Genomic DNA, 20,316 nt, shown 5'->3' with positions numbered 1-20,316 from the left:
TGCACATTAGGGATTTCCCATGATCCTCTCTTCTTGGTCTGTCCACCGTCATAAACCATGATCGCGTCTTCAACTGTCCAACCCTGACCGCCGCATGGCTTCCTAATTGATTTCTCTGCAAACCCAATGAGCAGACTCCAGTCTGAGGGGTGTAGTTAACTGCTCTCGGATGAGGGTTCATTCGTATTTATCCATTAATAGGACTTGAGAGTGGATGAAAAGCGCCCCGAGATAACTGCTCTGATTTAAATCTAACAGGACTCTCGTAAGGTTGCCGCTTGTTGAATTGTCTTTGACACTATTAAATATGACTGCCTCACCCAAATGTTTAGACAATTTGAATTTTTCCTTTGCAATATGAGAGATAAATGTCACTTTACCGTAGAGATGGGAACCAGATCTGGTATTTTTTGGGCACCGACTGAATTCCGCCAGTCATACACTGATTTACGTAAAATCCAACGGTGTCATTTTACGGTAACTGGGTTGCGTGTGACGTCACGCCCGGTTACGTCTTAGCACTTCGACACTTGGCAATCACTCCAGCAGCACTGAGAGCATACTCAGCCAAGCTACCTCAAGGTCATGTGTGTCAAACTCGTTATCATTGAGGGCCACATGGCAGTTACGGTTGCCCTCAGAGGGCCGCTTGTAGCAGCAAATAATATATGAATACAAATGTATAAAAATGTACCTAATGATAATAAATAATCGCCTATGCATTTGACTGTATCTTTTTTTCCAAAAAATAATTATAGATTTTACTGTAAAAAAAACTGCCAGCTAAAGTATGTTGCCAGAATTTTACTGCAAAATTTGCAAAAGTGTTAATTTTGTTGATTAAAAATGTTTGTCTTAGTTATCATGAACAGTGTTAATTTTGACAGCAGTTTTAAAATTTGGTTTTAATCATAATATTTTTATTCCAATGTATTTTAGCTTTAGTCATCTAAATTGATTGAGTTTTAGTCGACTATATTTCTCAACATTTTAGTAGACTAAAATAACAGTACATTTTGTCGACTAAAATATAAAGTATAAATGGTAACGCATCTTTGAATTTGTCTTGAAATCACTTTTAAGGTTATTGCAGAGCATCTAAAAAACTAAATTTACAACAAGACCTGTTTTAGTCAGGGTAAAACCGGTCATTGACGATAACTAAGATGAACATTTTTAGTCAACAAAATTTAAATGGAATGGAAAAACAGTACCACTCTTTTATGGTAAAATTTATGTTACTGACCTGCCAGTTATTTTATTTTATTTTTTTCTATTGTAAAATATACGGTTGTTGTTTTCGTAGTGTATTACAGTAAATGGAAAAACGGTACCAAAGTTGTTTACTGTAAAAACCTGGTACCTCTTTCACCAGAATTTTACCATAAACACATTTTTGTCATTTTTACAGAGCACCATTTAATGAATCACTTTGAAATCACTTGTCAAGCAGATATTTAAGTATATTTTATTTTAACAATTGTTTTTTTTTATAATGTATAATATAATCTTTTGTTGCAATACTAGATAATATTACAGTTTAAAACATATGCAATTGCATGATGTACATATATTTTTTAATGTCAAAATAAAAAATACATTTAGCCAGACAAGATAAAGTACTTCATTAAATCATATTTTCAGGCTTTCGCAGGCCATATAAATTTGTATAGCGGGCCAGATCTGGCCCCTGGGCCTTGGGTTTGACACCTGTGCTCCAGGTAATGTTGCAATTTTCAATGTCAACAAAGAAATTGACCTTAAACAACGCTCCAACGTAAGAAAAGTAAGTCTCCATTTCCATTATTCAAAAATGCGGTATCTTGATGATAATTTACATTAGATTTGCCATAGACGGGCTATTATTAGCATCAGCGCTTTTACATGGCGATTTCAACATCTCCAAATTTGTTAATGAAAACTACAACTAAAATGCACGTTACAATCAAACAGCTGGTGCATAATAGTACAATGCTTACAGTATCAACACGTTTAGGGCGCAACAAAAAGCACACCATAAACTATGCACTACTGCCATCTAACGTCTTGGACTTGCAACTGTAGTTGCAACTTAATGTCATACAGTACTCGCAAATGAGAACGATAACTGGCCAGCAATTATCATAACCAGCTCAATTTTAAATGTTGCAATACAAAAATGAGCTTTTATCATAAAAAACAATATTTAAAAATTGGCAACGTTGAATACCGGTATAAATTTCCAGGAAGAAGGTACCAAAAATTGGTACCGTATCGGTTCAAATGTGAACGGTACCCATCACTACTCTCCAGGGCAGTCGCCCTTTTTCCAGAAAGTACCCTGACTTTAAAACCAATCAATGCATCTCTCAGCTGACTCGATGGTATTTTAGGGCTCACCTCACCTCTGCTCCTCTTTAAGCGGCGTTGTCAAGGGAATTCAAGTGTTTGTTGTTTGATTTGGGATGAGTCTGCGCAGAGTAGCTCGAGGGACGGGAAAAATCTCCCATTAGTGACCTCGGCTGTGAAACGGGCGCTGAGTCAGACGTAATGAGTGCTCTCACCGCGCCGAGAGGATGACGAAGCAACATGACTGTCGGGCTCAAGAGAGGTCGGCTGAGGATGGTTTAGTGCGACTGGATGGCAAGAGGAGACACCACGGGGGCGGACGAGTGGACAAACAGATGAAAATGAGGACGGGTGGAATGATGGTGGCTCTTACCTCTTTTTCAGATGTTTGCCGCCATTGCGCGGGGCTTTTAAGGCTGTTTTGCCAATGTATATCTTTTTCATGGTTTGTCTGTGTTCCTTCCCTGTCATGTGTTCATAGGGATCGGCCACGAGGAGCTGACATGCGTGTTAGAGTCCCAAAGGAGACCCCCTAAGTCTGGCCTGCAGAGTTACTGATTGCTCTACCTGCCAAACAAAACAAACAAACAATATTATTCATATGTTTAATAGGAAAACAATTACTTTGGCATGGTTTGATGCATTACTTCGAACAATGGTCAATGGTCCTAAAACATTGGCATTGACAGCAGTGGCTGTAGGAACCCTTTTTTTTTAACTGCATAAGATGGTCTATCACTCCTCTCTGCGAAGAGGCAACGTGGATCCCCCCTCCAATGGGCTCACCACTCATGGGCTCACCACTTTGCGGCAGCCGAAGGCAGGGCACTTGGCGGTCCGATCCTCGGCTACATAAGCTAGCTCTTGGGACGTGGAATTTCACCTCGCTGGGGAGGAAGGAGCCTGAGCTAGTGCGCGAGGTGGAGAAGTTCCGGCTGGATATAGTCGGACTCACTTCGACGCACAGCAAGGGCTCTGGAACCAGTTCTCTCGAGAGGGAATGGACTCTCTTCCACACTAGGTTTCCATGCACTAAATTAGTCTGATTTCTCAAATAGGTTTGTTTTTTTGTATTTTCACACCTACATATGAAGTCCCCGTGTCCATGCACACTCTGTTGTAGCTGATGTCCGCTGTAATATTGGCACATATTACAAATATTACGTCTTTAATGGCTATGCTGATGTTAAATAGCAGACAGCATCAAGAAATTATCTTAGATTCCGCTACAAACATGATGCTACTACTAAAAATGTCTCGGAGCGGATGCAGGTCCGAAGCAAAGAAAGGCCGGCGGGAGAGTTGTTTCACAGGAATTTCTGGACAGAGAATCATGCGAACAAAACTTTCCAATGTCTTTGAGTTTATTCATAAGGATCTTTAGATTGATGGGAAGAGTTCTAAATCCGAAGGAAAAGACTGTTCGTGCCCCGGCTGATACTGTTCCAGATGAAAGTTGCTTTTGTTCTGGGCAAGCTTGCTAGTTGTGTGGAATACAGAGTTATTGCTGATTGATTGATTGATTGATTGAGACTTTTATTAGTAGGTTGCACAGTGAAGTACATATTCCGTACAATTGACCACTAAATGGTAACACCCGAATAAGTTTTTCAACTTGTTTAAGTCGGGGTCCACTTAAATTGATTCATTATACAGATATATACTATCATATATACTATCATCATAATACAGTCATCACACAAGATAATCACAATGAATTATTTACATTATTTACAATCAGGGGTGTGGAGGGGCGGGGGGGGGGGGGGGTTAGGATATGGACATCAAGTAGTGGACATAGAGAGAGAGAGAGAGAGAGAGAGAGAGAGGAGAGAGAGAGAGAGAGAGAGAGAGAGAGAGAGAGAGAGAGAGAGAGAGAGAGAGAGAGAGAGAGTCAGAAGGCATAAGAAAAAGTATCGGCATTTGATTGTTTACATTTGATTGTTAGCAATTGGGGAGGGTGTTAGTTTAGGGTTGTATCTGCCTGGAGGTGAACTTTTATTGCGGTTTTGAAGGAGGATAGAGATGCCCTTTCTTTTATACCTGTTGGGAGCGCATTCCACATTGATGTGGCATAGAAAGAGAAAGTGCTAATCACTTTGGAGTGCACAAATGCATCGTGAAGAGGTTTGTGTATGCTTTATTATTCGTCTTTAATATACCTGCTTCATACTCTTTCATCTCTTTCGTATTTCGTTCGGGAGTCCGAATGAAGCCGGCATTCTACATTTCCTTAAATAAATCTCTTGTTTGTTTTTTACTCCTATCGATGCACTTCAACATGTTATGTTCTTTTAATTTGTGAAGCAAATAAACAGTCTCCTTTTTTTATATAAAAACATTATTATCATTATATCTCGCATGTTGAGACTGGCGCATGTGCCATACGAAGGGTCCCCTCCGGCGGCACACACCGACTTTGTCATGTCTGTTGATCATGTTTTTGTTTAGTTATGTTCCGCTAGGTTTTTGGACACTTTTTAGTTCCTGCTTTCACTCCCTTGCCTTGTCACCATGACTACTCATTAGTTTCACCTGTCTCACGTTCTGCACTCACACACCTGTCATTAATCATGTCGGTATTATTTAAGCTTTCAGTTGCCAGGCAGTCGGCCTGGCGACATTACTTCTGACACCCATGCGTTCATTCCAAACCATAGTTCCATGCCACGTAAGTTTTGTTTTTTCACGTCACAGTAAGTGTGGTTTTGTTTCACGTCCATAGTTTCTGTCTAAGTGTTAGTTTTGTTTTATAGCCAAGTTTATACTTCCGCCATTGTGCGCGCTTTTCGTTTGTTCCTTTTGTTAGTGTTTAAATAAACATGTCCTTACCTTCACGCCTTGCCCGCTCCAACTTCCCTTTGCATTCTGGGAAAACAAAACAACCCAAAATCCACGCTTTGACAGACTTGAGAGATCTGGGTGCATAATCCAGGCATTAGTCTGACTTTTCTAAAGCCGAACACAATCAGATTTAGGATGGGTATATTATGGGTTATACAATGCTTATTTAAAGCAACAATATTTGAGAAATCAGACTAATTTAGTGCATGGACACATACTGATTGCTGCATTTGAAGTACAGTAGAACTTCAATTTACGCACCCCTAATTACACGAATGTTTCAATTTACAAACCGTAGACCACCTACAATTGCGCTTTGTTATATCAACCTTGTCTCCGTGTAGGAACATTTCAACCACCCATTGTGTGCCTGCAGCACATCCATTGTGAGCGGGCTTATCGATCTCCATCAGAGCAGTTCTGTCGTTAGCTACTGTGCTAATTGCTACTTAGTGTGCTTTTTTTTTTTTTTTTGCCTTTTTACAGCATTTTTCTAGTTTTGCTAGATCAAAATCAGTCCAAAGAAAGCAATGGACAAGTGATGTGTGATTGATTGTAAACATTCAGGATGTATTCACAGCATTGTAAAAACTGCCTCCTCCCCTCCAACTTTCTTCGACTAACCACCAAGAAGAATAACCGACAAAGTAGATTCGATTTTTTTATTCCTAACCATTGAAGCGACCTGGCTGTTAAAGTTAAGGAATTTAGTGAATTAAAACTCTGAGTGCACCACAGTGCTAGTGGCAGTGTGTGTGCGTGTAAGCAAGGTGGCTGAAAATGAGGACAGTTCAGCTAGTTGTTTTGACTTTGTTATTAAATAGAAAGTTGATCCATCACCACCTTGTTATGTTTGTTTGATATACAGTACTGGATAGCACTTTATATTGTGTTCAAAGTATACAAACATTCACTAGAATAATTACTTTATTATTCATATTTACAATGTTTGTTATGGGGAAATTTTAACATACAAACTTTTCTATTTATGAACCCTGTTCAAGAACTTAGTAAGTTTGTAAATCAAGGTTCCACTGTATGGTAAATGGTCAGAATCCAGCAGCCATATGTACCTATGTATGCTGTTGGTGTGAAACTCATGCATGTTACACTTGTCATATTTTTTTTTTTTTTTTTTTTTTTTACAATCAGTGTTGCCAGATCTCAGAAGAGAAACAAGCAACCAGCGCTATGAAAACAAGCCAAACAGGCAACACCACCATATTGAGAAAAATGTGGATACCTTTATTATTGCATGATGCGTATGCAACAGAAAAATTATAACACAGTCAACATAATATCTTAGAAACACTAACTATTTGAAAAACTTGAGATGTTTAAACCCTGATTGATGTGTGGCCTTTTTTAGCCCATTAAATAGGACTGTGAATGTCTGTTAGCCTAATCAAGTGCTTCTAATTAGTTTTCTGTTACGCCCCCCCCCCTAGAAAAGAAGAAAACTTTCGCCACGACTATTAATAGTATCATTTGTATATACAATTGTTATAAGTTCACCTCTGCATAACATTGTATCCTTAACATTAAAGAAAACAATAAATAATTCAATCAACTTACAACAAACAATATCTTTATTAATATTGTTTTTTAGTCTGTAACAGAAAATATTTGAAGTGCATCAATTTGTCTGAAATTCAAAAACATTTTTTATCCATAATTAAACGATAAACATTTTTTGACCGACTTGAGCGATTTGATACTAAAAAGTTAAATTAAATAAATGATAAATTCAAATTGATCAGCAACACTAACTCCGGGGCACAATACATAAAGAAAGCACTTTAACCTTCCAAACAAAAATGAATTAAACAATTTAGAACCTTTATTTAACCAGATAAGAAAACCCATTGAGATCAAGATCTCTTTCACAAGGGTGACCTGGCCAAGAGGTCAACAGCACATGTCACAGAGCAGTTTCAAAATAAATACATTAAGACATACATTTTAAAATACATAAGAGAAGTGTAAAACAACAGAGATTTACATCTTTAAAAACACAGGCACTGTGCAAACGTCTCTCGCTGTTTGTCCCTCAGGACAGAACGGAAGGCTCCAAATGGAAGTAGTTCTGTAAGTTTCAGTTTCGTCTGCAATTCATTCCATGCCATAGGGGCAGCAATGCCAAAAGCTCTTTTGCCAAATTCAGTCCGTACATGAGGAACAGTTAAAACATACAAATTGTTAGAACGTAATGCGTAAGAGCTGCTTTTTCTTTGTAACATTTGTGCATTTTTTTTGTTTTTTTAATCAAAATGAGCAAGTTAACAGGCTACAATGAGCACATGTTGTAGTGCACAGCTTTTCAAAGCGGGGTTTGAAGCATGATACTGATAAAGCATGTTCTTCGAGGTCACACCGTAACCCCTGGGCTCCCAGGGGGGCTCGCCCCACTTTTTACTATACTTTTTTCTTTTTACACACATATATACATTATTATTTTCATTTTTGTATATTGTTTCTAACTTAAAATATTTTGAATAATTTTTTTTCTTTTTATAGTAAATGTGCATTGTTTTTTATTTGTACCACAAACTTGTTTTTTTGATGGAAAATTCTAAATGGTGAAATCATTGTCAAATATGCCAACTTTGCACCCCCTTATGGAATGTTTACAATAAATTACAAACCAAACGAGTGACAGAATAATTTCCACCAATAAGCGTATATATTGGTAGGATGTGTACATTTGAAATATTCTGATGATTGATTGACGGGAGTGCTTGCCACCTTTCTTTGTCTTATTTTGTAAAATCTAAATGATAATAATGATAAATGGGTTATACTTGTATAGCGCTTTTCTACCTTCAAGGTACTCAAAGCGTTTTGACAGTATTTCCACATTCACCCATTCACACACACATTCACACACTGATGGCGGGAGCTGCCATGCAAGGCGCTAACCAACAGCCATCAGGAGCAAGGGTGAAGTATCTTGCCCAAGGACACAACGGACATGACAAGGATGGTAGAAGGTGGGAATTGAACCCCAGTAACCAGCAACCCTCCGATTGCTGGCACAGCCACTCTAACAACTTCGCCACGCCGCCTATCTAAATCTAGACACGTTTTGCCCTTCTTGATTACTTCTCGAGGAACTCCAGAGAAACATGTATCCTTTTCGCAATTTGAACGGTTCCAACAGCCGAAAACAATGCAAGCATAGGGCATTTTTCTTTGAGAAAGGCAAAATGCCGCCCAGAACGCTCTGACAGCAAACAACTCGCTGGTCCACCACTTCGAGCCTCGCATAGTTAATGAGCCGAGCGATACGTCAGGTGAACAACCTGTTGAAGAAAACAATAATTCAAAACAAGACAGAGCGTTTCGCTAGCTAACTTGGGGAAGCAGTTGGAGCGTATCACTGCTAGTCTGCACCATACTGAAGCAGAACGGGTCAACACCAGCCAAGGATGTTACAATAATATCCAAACCGCGAACATTTATCCACGAAAGGCTGCGGATTGTGTTGGACGGAGAAGCAGCTGGAAAAAGATAGTATAGAAGTCCACTCTCCAAGGTAAATACTGTACATTATTACATTACTTCATATAACTACTATAGTTGATTGTACTACATTATATTTTACTGTTTTTATGCAATATTTAATATCTAGAAGTTAGTTTTCCACCTCCAAAGACATGCACCTGGGGATAGGTTGATTGGCAACACTAAATTGGCCCTAGTGTGGGAATGTGAGTGTGAATGTTGTCTGTCTATCTGTGTTGGCTTGGCCCTGCGATGAGGTGGCGACTTGTCCAGGGTGTACCCTGCCTTCCGCCCGATTTGTAGCTGATATAGGCTCCAGCGGCCCCCGCGACCCCGAAGGGAATAAGCGGTAGAAAATGGATGGATGGATGGATAGTTTTTCTTTTTAAAAGGCATGTTACATGTTAAAATTCTGCTGTTTTGGGGTGGGCAAGCACAATTAACTTTCAAAATTATTCCAATTGATTTGAGATACAAGTGTTTTGAGTTAAGAGCTCTGTCACATACCCAATTAAATTTGTAAGTTGACGTACTAGTATACAGCACTCGAGTATATAACAATAACAACAAAATCTAACCTTATTTTACTACAGGTGCAATTTTAAGGTTTTATTATTAGGTAAAAAATACTAAACAGTTTAGCACCATCTTTTCTTGCTGATTGTATTGTGCTGTATGTTCCACCCCATTCCAAAAACACCGGCGCTATTAGAGATTCCCAGAGCCCTAAAAAAGGTTGCAGGCTCTAAAGCGTTTTCTTTTCGGGTTCGAGGACTCTGGAATGCCCTACCGGCAATAGATAGATAGATAGTACTTTATTGATTCCTTCAGGATACGGTAGAATCATTCAAGTCCCATCTTAAAAATCATTTATAAACTCTAGCTTTAAGAGATATCCTGTTTAGACCAGTTGACCTGCCGCTTTTCTTTCTGCTCTGTACCCCCTCTCCTGCATGGAAACGATACCAGGTGGTCACGGATAATATCTGGAGCGGTAGTAGTCTGGAAGAGGCGCTAGCTGTCCCAAGTCGTGACCCGACCACACTTCTATGTCATAACGTCTCTGCATTGTCGACCCTCTACTGACTTCCCTATAGACTGGACTCTCACATCATCTATTAAAGTAACCATTCAATAACGGTCACCCTGTAGGGGGGGTCATCACATCTGCGGCCCCCTAACAAGGTTTCTTCTTTTTCCCAGCTTGGGCTTTTGCAGTTTTTCCTTGCCCGGATGTGGGTTCAGATAAGGGGATGTCGTTATATCAATACATAGTGATTTATAGATTAATTAACTATACATTAGATTTTTTTTTTTTTTTACTAGTTTGCTTATTGTGGCGGCATCACGCTTCTGAACGCCTCTCCCCCTATTCTCACCACATTCTACAGAGGCACTATATGAGCCTACTGACCAACTGCATCTCTGTCTGGACTGGAGCCTGCAGTGCCTTAGACCGGAAGTCTCTACAGAGAGTGGTGAGGACGAAGGAAATGATCATCAGGACTCCTCTTCCTGCTATACGGAAAATCACAAAAAGTTGCTGCCTGACCAGGGCTCAGAAAATCTGTAGAGACTCCTTACACCCCCACCAAGGACTGTTTTCACTGCTTGGCTCTGGAAAGAGGTTCCACAGCCTCTGTAGCAGAACCTCCAGGTTCTGTAACAGCTTCTTCCCTCAGGCCATAAAACTCTTGAACGCATCATAATAATCCCCTCAATTTCCCCCAAAAACGGATACTAATGGAATATAATAATGGAATATAAAGACAATATAACATACATCCGTAAACAAGGATGCATATGCAAAAGTGCAATGTATTTATCTGTACAGTAAATCTATTTATATCTGCACCTTATTGCTCTTTTATCCTGCACTACAACGAGCTAATGCAACAAAATGTCATTCTTATCTGTACTGTAAAGTTCAAATTTGAATGACAATAAAGGAAGTCTAAGTCTAAGTCTAAGTCTTTAACACTCTTCTTCGTGTAGAGGGTGTGCCACAAATTAGGTGACCACAGATGACGCGCTAACTGTTCAAAGTCGGGACCCGGGGTGGACCACTCATCTGTGCATCAGTTGGGGACGTCTCTGCGCTGCTAACTCGTCTCCACTCAAGATGATCTCCTGCTGGCACCACTATGGACTGGACTCACACACTATTAACTAGATCCACTCGACGTCCATTGCGGCCCCCTCCAAGGTTTCTCATTGTAGCCCATTGGGTTGAGTTTTTTCTTGCCCTGATGTGGGATCTGAGCCGAGAGTGTCGTTTTGGCTTGTGCAGCCCTTTGAGGCACTCGTGATTTAGGGCTATATACACTACCGTTCAAAAGTTTGGGGTCACATTGAAATGTCCTTATTTTTGAAGGAAAAGCACTGTACTTTTCAATGAAGATAACTTTAAACTAGTCTTAACTTTAAAGAAATACACTCTATACATTGCTAATGTGGTAAATGACTATTATAGCTGCAAATGTCTGGTTTTTGGTGCAATATCTACATAGGTGTATAGAGGCCCATTTCCAGCAACTATCACTCCAGTGTTCTAATGGTACAATGTGTTTGCTCATTGGCTCAGAAGGCTAATTGATTATTAGAAAACCCTTGTGCAATCATGTTCACACATCTGAAAACAGTTTAGCTCGTTACAGAAGCTACAAAACTGACCTTCCTTTGAGCAGATTGAGTTTCTGGAGCATCAAATTTGTGGGGTCAATTAAACGCTCAAAATGGCCAGAAAAAGAGAACTTTCATCTGAAACTCGACAGTCTATTCTTGTTCTTAGAAATGAAGGCTATTCCACAAAATTGTTTGGGTGATCCCAAACTTTTGAACAGTAGTGTAAGTAAACTTTGATTTGATTTGATTCTTTTTTCCACCTTGGGCTTTTGAAAATTTTCCTTGCCCGGATGTGGGTTCAAATCAGGGGATGTCGTTATATGAATACATTGTGATTTATAGACTGATTAACTATACATTTGATGTATTTGTTTTATTAGTTTGCTTATTACTGCGATGAGGTGGTGACTTGTCCAGGGTGTACTCCGCCTTCCGTCCGAATGCAGCTGAGATAGGCTCCAGCAGCTATGGATGGATGGATAGTTTGCTTATTGTGGTGGCATCACGCTTGTGAACGCCTCTTTAACACACACGTACGTGCCTGATACATAAAAAATGGACAAACACAGAAGAAGCCGACATAAACAAACACTTTTTCTGAAACCACCTTTTTCTAAAAAATTCAGAGCCGCCTCAGCCCCCCACTCGCTGCATCTGGATGACGTGCGCAGTGCAGACGCAGCCGGCAGCCCACGGACGATTGGTGCAGGTTATTAGACGAGAGGCACGCTTTGATTTAGGATGGTCTCAGCTGAGCGCTGAGAATGTCCCCTCAGAACGAGGGGACCCGGAGGGACAGATGCGCCTGCGGGTCTTTGTAGAAAGACCGCCTATAACGAGAGCTTGTTTGAGCAGACACACACACCCATGCAGGTGTTCACAGAAAGGTGCCAGAGGGAAACGTGTTGATCCTCTAGCACCTCATTGCTGGTCTGTGATTTACACCGCAGACTGAGGAGGCATGGTAACAGCTGGTGACAGCCCTCCAAACCTCACCTCGACCCTCCCCGCCACAGCCACTCGAGGCTTTTCTCCCCAGCTGCTCCCCTCTGAGTCATCACACACCAGGAAAGGATCCGTGCCCGCCGTGAGGTGCATCTGCAATTGCTGGAGTCACAGTGAGGCTCATGTGTGGGTATGCACATCACCATGTGTTTATAAGTGCATCTTTTGTTTGTCCACTGCAGCGTCGCACAGGTTCAACACCTCTCCCAATTTAACGCGGGTGCCACAAACGTGAGGACATCTCAGGTGCTGACTCCCGCCATCCCTCCAACCCTCGCTCGTGCTTCCTCCTTTAATTGAGCCTTCTCACTCACAGCGAACCGTTCAAACGAGGCTGCCAGCCGCCCACTCACGCCATGCTCGCTTTTGAGAGGATTTCAGAGCGCTGAAAAGCAAAACGGAGGGAGGGATGGAGGGAGGCGGATGATGTTCATTGAAAGTTGGGGGAGAGGGAAAAGTAAAAAGTGGTTATGGGGTAATGCTGGCCAAAGTGGTTTTCCGCAGCTAAAATTGACCCTTTTAGCTATACCACTTATCCAGTTCAGTCTGTAAAGACCACAGAGCAGCGATATTCAACTACATTTTTGGGGGACCATTTCTAGAAAGCACAGTGGCCCAGGGGTTAGTACGTGTGCCTCACAATACGAAGATCCTGGGTTCGATAATGGGCTCGGGATCTTTCTGTGTGGAGTTTGCATGTTCTCCCTGTGACTGCGTGGGTTCCCTCCGGGTACTCCGGCTTCCTCCCACCTCCAAAGACATGCACCTGGGGATAGGTTGATTGGCAACACTAAATTGGCCCTAGTGTGTGAATGTGAGTGTGAATGTTGTCTGTCTATCTGTGTTGGCCCTGTGATGAGGTGGCGACTTGTCCAGGGTGTACCCCGCCTTCCGCCCGAATGCAGCTGAGATAGGCTCCTGCACCCCCGTAAGGGACAAGTGGTAGAAAATGGATGGATGGATGGATTTCCAGAAAGCTCACGGCCAGGGTGCCAGACTTCTTCCTTTACTTTCAGTCTATTTTGTATATTTCGAAAAACCAGCATCTTCTTCAGTGGACATTTGATTTTGGTGTATTCATTTTGTCAGAGTTACAGGAGCACTCTGGTGTTTTTAAGGACATTCTGCAAAAAAAAAAGCTAGTCAAAGATCATCCCTATGACAGCACTTAAGTGTTTGAAAAATCTACTGTGAAGTTGTGAGTCATTCAAGCAGTTGAATAGTCCAAAAGATTAAAAAGAGAGGTCCTAAAATGGAACTTTGAGGAACACCACTAGTATGCCTAAAGAATTAGAACAAATGCCTACTGATTGCATCTGAAGTAAACAAGCTACATCTTAGTTAGTTAAATCACACTATGAAAAAAATTGCAACTGCCACAAAGGAGAGGACTTGGGCACGGCATGGCGCGGTTGGAAAAGAGTGGCCGTGCCAGCAATCTGAGGGTTCCTGGTTCGATCCTCAGCTTCTACCCACCTAGTCACGTCCGTTGTGTCCTTGAGCAAGACACTTCACCCTTGCATGGTTAACGCCTTGCATGGCAGCTCCCGCCATCAGTGTGTGAATGTGGAAATAGTGTCAAAGCGCTTTGAGTACCTTGAAGGTAGAAAAGTGCTATACAAGTATAACCCATTTACCATGACTTAAAGAAGTGCCTCGAGGAACGCCTCAGTTAAGTAAATCACAAGTTCGGACTCCATTGTTCTATGTTTGCTAGCAAATTTAAAATGTCAATGCAAGGATCTGCCAATGTGCTTACACTCACTTACACGTTTCCATGCACTAAATTAGTCTGATATCTGAAATAGTTAGTTTTTTGTATTTTCACACCAACATGTGAAATCCCAGTCTCCATGCACACTCTCTAATGTGACTGTTGGTCATACCTACCGTACAGTGGGGGGGCGACTATTTCCTTTTAGTGTGGATAAATGTGTTGACACGAACATCACACTTCTACCCACAAGGTCTTGCAGTTACTGGATGTGGGTCCGAAGCAAAGACTGGTGGGAGATATTTAGTTTGAAGGAATTTTCGCATGGAAAGAAGACTTTTTTTAATGTCTCGGAGTTCATTCAGTAAACTCTGTGGATCGAGTTTTAAATCCGAAGGAAAAGACCATTGGTGCCTCTTCAGATGAGAGGTGTTTTGTTGTTTTGATCGTTTTTGTTATAATGTGAACATTCATGAAAGCATTATTAAGTTGCACTCATTAGAACAACGGCAATATAGCCAAGTGCCCACTTGGTGTCGCTGTAGGATAAGGAATGGATGATTTTCGCATGTGCTGTTTACTATGTGATGTCCCTAGGACTTCTGGGTGGTGTACGTGATCCTCCGATAGACAGCAATGTTACGTCGGCTCCGTGTCTGTATTAATAGTAACTCTGCAGTACTTTAATAAAGTGTATTTCGGCTAAGAACCTTTTCCAGTGGTCCTTGAAAAAGAGCACAAGTTACCACATATTTTTGGCGACGAGGTGAACTGGTTTTTGTTTTTTTCGTGTGTCTCCGGTTTGTTGTTTTGTAAGCTAAGCTAAGTGGCTAGGTAAGCTAGGCGGCCGTGCGTGACCGACGGCGCCGAGGAAAAACACAGAGGAGAGACGCAGTTCGCAGCAGTGAAGCAGAACGGAGGACGGCAGTGTGTGTCGGCGGCTGCAGAGGAGCAGCTTGAAGAGGAAATAAAAAAGGCACCCGGAGCTACAGAAGAGCTGCGTGGAGAGGGAGCCTCAAGCTAGGATGGCTACATATGGGACTGTCGGTGAATTTGTGGAGGGACACGAGGACTGGACGGAGTATGAAGAAAGGTTGGGACACTTTTTCTCTGCTAATGGGATTACAGAAGAGGATAAAAAGCGCTCTATTCTCCTGAGTGCGTGTGGAGCAAAGACTTATAAGTTGATAAGGAACTTGGCCACACCGCGGAAACCGGGAGAGATCCCATATGATGATCTTGTCACGCTCGTGGGAAACCACCACAATCCAAAACCTTCTGTGATAGTCCAAAGATTCAAGTTTCACAGCTACTTCAGGAGGCAAGGTCAGTCTGTGGCTAACTTTGTAGCCGAGTTACGGCAGCTGTCAGAACATTGTGATTTCGGGGCAGTGTTAGATGATATGCTACGTGACAGATTAGTGTGCGGCATTAATAATGACGCCACACAACGCCGCCTGCTGGGGGAAACTCCACCACTGACGTTCAAGAAAGCTCTGGAAATCTCCCAAGGCATGGAGATGGCTGCTAATAATGCCAAGGATATCCAGAAAGGACATGGAGGAGCACAAACAGCAGCAGTGCACCATGTCAGGAGAGAGACTGGTAAGCATGAAAGAAAAGTGGAGTGTTTTCGTTGTGGAGGGGGACACTATGCAAATGACTGTAAATTTAAAGACGTTGTTTGTCATGCTTGTAACAAAAAGGGACATTTAGCCAAAAAGTGCAGAAGCTCAAAGGGGAAGGGCAAGCCGGGGCTGGGAAAAATGCAGCAGGCTCAGGCAGCCACACATCACCTAGATGAAGAAGATAAAGAGGCTGTGTGTTCTTTTAACATGTTTGGTGTGGAAACGGATGAAGAACCACCTGAGCCTTACTATGCAACAGTCACTGTAGGAGGGCAGGACATTAAGTTTGAGATTGATTCAGGAGCTACAGCCTCCGTTATCAGTGAAGACACTTACAGGAGGACGTGGGGGTTTAACCAGCCTCCCATCCGCCCATCAAAGCTCAAACTTAGGACCTATACAGGGCAGCCCATTCCTCATTTGGGAGTGGTTTATGTGGACATTTTAGCAGAGGGTCAAAAAGCTAAAGGCAGGCTGGTGATCGCTAAAGGCAGAGGGCCCAGTCTTTTGGGCCGCGATGTGCTTAGAAAAATCCGACTCAACTGGCATGAAATAAAATATGCAAGCACAACAGAGGTCACTCTGCAGCGATACAGTGATGTGTTCAAGGATGAGCTGGGAACACTTAAGGGCATGACAGTAAAGCTCCATGTTGACCCTGAAGCCACACCTAGGTTTTTCAAGCCCAGAGCAGTGCCCTATGCCATGAAAGGCAAAGTTGAAGAGGAACTGGAACGATTACAGAAGCTGGGCATCATCAAGCCCGTCCAGTTTTCAAGGTGGGCAGCACCCATTGTTCCAGTGTTAAAGGAGGACAAAACTGCACGGATATGCGGGGACTACAAAGTCACAGTGAATCAGGTCTCTAAGCTGGAGGAGTATCCATTGCCACGCATAGACGACCTGTTTGCGACCCTGGCAGGGGGTAAGCTGTTCACAAAGCTGGACATGAGCCAGGCCTACCAACAGCTACTGCTCGACGAGGATTCAAAAGAGTACGTCACGATCAACACACACAAAGGTTTATTCAAATACAATCGCCTGGTGTTTGGAGTGGCATCCAGTCCTGCCATTTTCCAAAGAACAATGGACACTCTGCTGCAGGGGATTCCGCATGTAGCAGTGTACTTAGATGATATTTTGGTCACAGGGGCCACGGAGGTGGAGCATCTGGCTAACTTGGAAGAGGTGCTGAAGAGACTCTCAGAAGCAGGGCTGCGATTAAAGCGCAGCAAATGTGTGTTTCTAGCACCAAGTGTGACCTATCTGGGACACAGGATCACAGCACAGGGACTCTGCCCAGTGGAAGACAAAGTGAGAGCTATTAAGGAAGCTCCAAACCCCAAATGCATCACTGAACTCAGATCGTTTTTAGGCATGGTGAACTATTATGGCAAGTTTCTGCCCGACCTCTCAAAAGTTTTGGCCCCACTGTACAAGTTGCTTCACAATGACACGAAATGGCAGTGGTGTGAGGAGCAGGAGGCAGCTTTCAAGGAAGTGAAAGAGCTCCTCCATTCAGCAACGCTCCTGGTTCACTATGACCCGGATAAACAGATAACACTTTCATGCGACGCCTCGCCCTATGGAGTCGGGGCAGTTCTTTCGCATGTAATGGAGGACGGATCAGAGAAGCCGGTTGGCTTTGCTTCACGTACCCTGACAAAAGCGGAGCAGGGATACTCACAGCTAGACAAAGAAGGTCTGGCCATCGTGTTCGCTGTCAAGCGCTTTCATCAGTATCTCTATGGTCGCGCATTCAAGATCTACACAGACCATAAGCCACTGATGAGCCTGTTCAGTGAGACCAAATGTATCCCACCGCTGGCCTCAGCCAGGATACAACGTTGGGCGCTCACACTGTCAGCCTACCAGTACGCCATAGAGTACAGAGCAGGTAAGGATAACGCAAATGCCGATGCACTGAGTCGGCTGCCTTTACCTGACACGCCTGCTGTTACTTATGTGCCTCCAGAGACTGTTTTCTCACTGGAAAAGCTGGAAGAGACACCTGTGAAAGCATCCCGGATCAAACAGTGGACAGAGAGGGACCCAGTCATGTCCCAAGTAAAAACTTTCCTTTTACAAGGCTGGCCCAGTGTGATAGAAGGAGAGGAGTTGAGGCCTTATACTAAACGTAAAACTGAACTGAGTCTGCAAGATGGCTGCATCTTTTGGGGTGCGAGGGTCATTGTACCTCCCCCAGGCCGTTCACAGATTGTGGAGGAAATACATGAGACTCATCCAGGTGCATCGCGGATGAAAAGCCTCGCAAGATCCTATGTCTGGTGGCCAGGACTGGATAAGGATCTGGAGGACAAAGTGAAAGGATGCACGCAGTGTCAGATTAATCAGAACATGCCTCCACCTGCTCCTTTGCACCCATGGGAGTGGCCAGACCGTCCCTGGTCTAGGCTACATATGGACTTTGCGGGCCCTTTTAAGGGGCAGATGTTTCTCCTAATGGTGGATGCGCATTCTAAATGGATTGAGGCCCACATCATGAGCAACATCACAGCCCCCACAACCATCGACAAACTCAGGCAAGTGTTTGCAGTACACGGCTTGCCTGACACACTAGTCACTGATAATGGTCCGACTTTCACCAGCGAGTTGTTCAGTGAGTTCATGCAACAGAACGGCATTCATCACATAAGAACAGCTCCTTTCCACCCAGCCTCAAATGGACTGGCGGAGCGGGCTGTTCAGACAGTGAAGGAGGGCCTGAAGCGAATGACAGGTGACTCACTCAGCACTCAGCTTTCACGATTCCTGTTTAAATACCGCCTCACGCCACAGACTACAACGGGGCGCACGCCAGCAGAGATGCTGATGGGGCGTCGGCCCAAGTCAAGACTGGACCTGCTGCGTCCGGACATGAAGGCAAAAGTGCAGGGAAAGCAGGAAAAACAGAAAGAAAGACATGATCAACATGCACGTGAGAGACAGTTGAAACCAGATGACTGTGTCTATGTGAGAAACTTCAGCAGCAACAACAACCAGCAGTGGCTACCTGGGATTATTCTCAAGAGGAGTGGGCCAGTTTCCTACGTTGTTAAGCTGACTGATGGACGTATCTTCCGCAGACATCAGGACCATGTGCGCCTGCGGCAGGATACAGGCTCAGAGACAGACAGTTCCACTGAGTTTCCAGGGGCTGGACCAACAGCAGTAGGGGTGGGTTCGCCAGAGTCTGAGACAAGGACAGAGGTTTCTGTTTCCTCTGGAGAGGATGGACACTCTCACACTGACATCCAGACCTCTCCCAGTCTCCCTACACCAGATCCACCGAAGTCACCCACACCAGCGGTGTCTGCTGGGTCACCAGAGGTAGTGCGAAGGTCGCATCGCACTCGCAAACCTCCAGACAGACTGAATGTGTGACTGAAAGTTTAAATCTGCCATGTTTTCATGTTTTCAGGTTTATATTGCTAAACAGTTGCTGAGACAGTACTTTAAGTTTATGTGTACGCCAGCTAATGATAACCACCGTTTTGGGTTTTCTCAAAGTCCATTTATATTTTTGGGAATGTTGGAATCTAAAGGGGGAGAAGTGTTATAATGTGAACATTCATGAAAGCATTATTAAGTTGCACTCATTAGAACAACGGCAATATAGCCAAGTGCCCACTTGGTGTCGCTGTAGGATAAGGAATGGATGATTTTCGCATGTGCTGTTTACTATGTGATGTCCCTAGGACTTCTGGGTGGTGTACGTGATCCTCCGATAGACAGCAATGTTACGTCGGCTCCGTGTCTGTATTAATAGTAACTCTGCAGTACTTTAATAAAGTGTATTTCGGCTAAGAACCTTTTCCAGTGGTCCTTGAAAAAGAGCACAAGTTACCACAGTTTTATACAAGCTTACCAATTGTGCGAAATAGAGTATTTGGAGTTTGGAGTGCACAAATGCAGAGTGGAGATATATTTATATTTGGGATCTGCAGAAGTCCGAAAAATTGAAATCAAACAATGAAGGCATTGCGTAGATATTTATAAAACAATCTGGCCGTTCTTTATACTTCCTCCAAACGAGCCGTTTTCCGAATTGGTGACATCAGCGAATATCTCCATATATGGTAGAAATTTACCCGAAGAGCTTTGTGTGAGTCCGCATTTGTAGTCCGACGTTGTAGTCAAAAAGCTCCTTCTTTTTCTCTATCCTCATGTTGTGGAGCAGACTGGCTCGTACATGCACATGCATCCTCCGCTGTTGTCATTTCTAATACAAAGTAGAGTATAGTTCAAACTCATTTGTCAGTAGACTCCATATGGGAGGGCTAAGAATTACAACATGGCTGATGGGTAGAAGACACAGTCAAGGGGAGGTATGTAAAAACGACCGCCCACAAAACGGCGCATCCTGAAGAGACGGTCAAAAAGCGTCTTGAAGTTGGTATGCAACATTTTGACCAAAGAACTACCATTACATGTTATGTAGACCACAAAGAAGTGTTTTAAATGTAGAAAAAAATAATCATAATATGACCCCTTTAAGTACTCTCCTTTTTGGCGTTAAAATGTTTTTTGGTAATGTGATTTATAGAACTAAGAACTAATGGTGTTCCTCAAGGTTCCATTTTAGGTCCTCTCTTTTTCATTGTTTGGGCTATTCAACTAGTGGCCCACAAGTTCAATTCAAGAAACTTGTGAGAGATTCACATTTTT

At 42.9% G+C, this 20,316-nt stretch overlaps 2 protein-coding genes across 5 annotated transcripts in view; one reads left to right on the top strand and one right to left on the bottom strand.

Annotated features, from left to right (window-relative positions):
* The window catches only part of si:dkey-174m14.3 (uncharacterized protein LOC563117 homolog), an 81,051-nt gene that overhangs the window by 29,475 nt on the left and 31,260 nt on the right, over window positions 1-20,316 (bottom strand). For 2 of the 4 annotated variants that reach the window (XM_062034450.1, XM_062034447.1), the window contains exon 2: window positions 2,702-2,895. The exons of 1 other annotated variant lie outside the window; for it this stretch is intronic. In XM_062034450.1, the coding sequence (XP_061890434.1) occupies window positions 2,702-2,799 (98 nt within the window). In that variant the 5' untranslated portion in view covers window positions 2,800-2,895. Of the gene's footprint in view, window positions 1-2,701; window positions 2,896-5,160; window positions 9,092-20,316 lie in introns of those variants that run through there. One more of the 4 variants, XM_062034448.1, reaches the window with a different exon arrangement.
* Window positions 14,886-19,032, top strand: LOC133641184 (uncharacterized protein K02A2.6-like). The gene has a single exon (XM_062035118.1). It carries the CDS (start codon window positions 15,046-15,048, stop codon window positions 19,030-19,032), a length of 3,987 nt encoding a protein of 1,328 aa, XP_061891102.1. The 5' UTR covers window positions 14,886-15,045.

Source organism: Entelurus aequoreus, linkage group LG23 (assembly GCF_033978785.1).
Source record: "Entelurus aequoreus isolate RoL-2023_Sb linkage group LG23, RoL_Eaeq_v1.1, whole genome shotgun sequence".
Lineage (NCBI taxonomy): Eukaryota > Metazoa > Chordata > Actinopteri > Syngnathiformes > Syngnathidae > Entelurus > Entelurus aequoreus.
This window is presented reverse-complemented; position numbering and strand designations above follow the sequence as displayed.

Coding starts and splice junctions, on each gene's coding strand:
- LOC133641184 (XM_062035118.1), top strand. CDS start 15,046: ATGGCTACATATGGGACTGTCGGTGAATTTGTGGAGGGACACGAGGAC.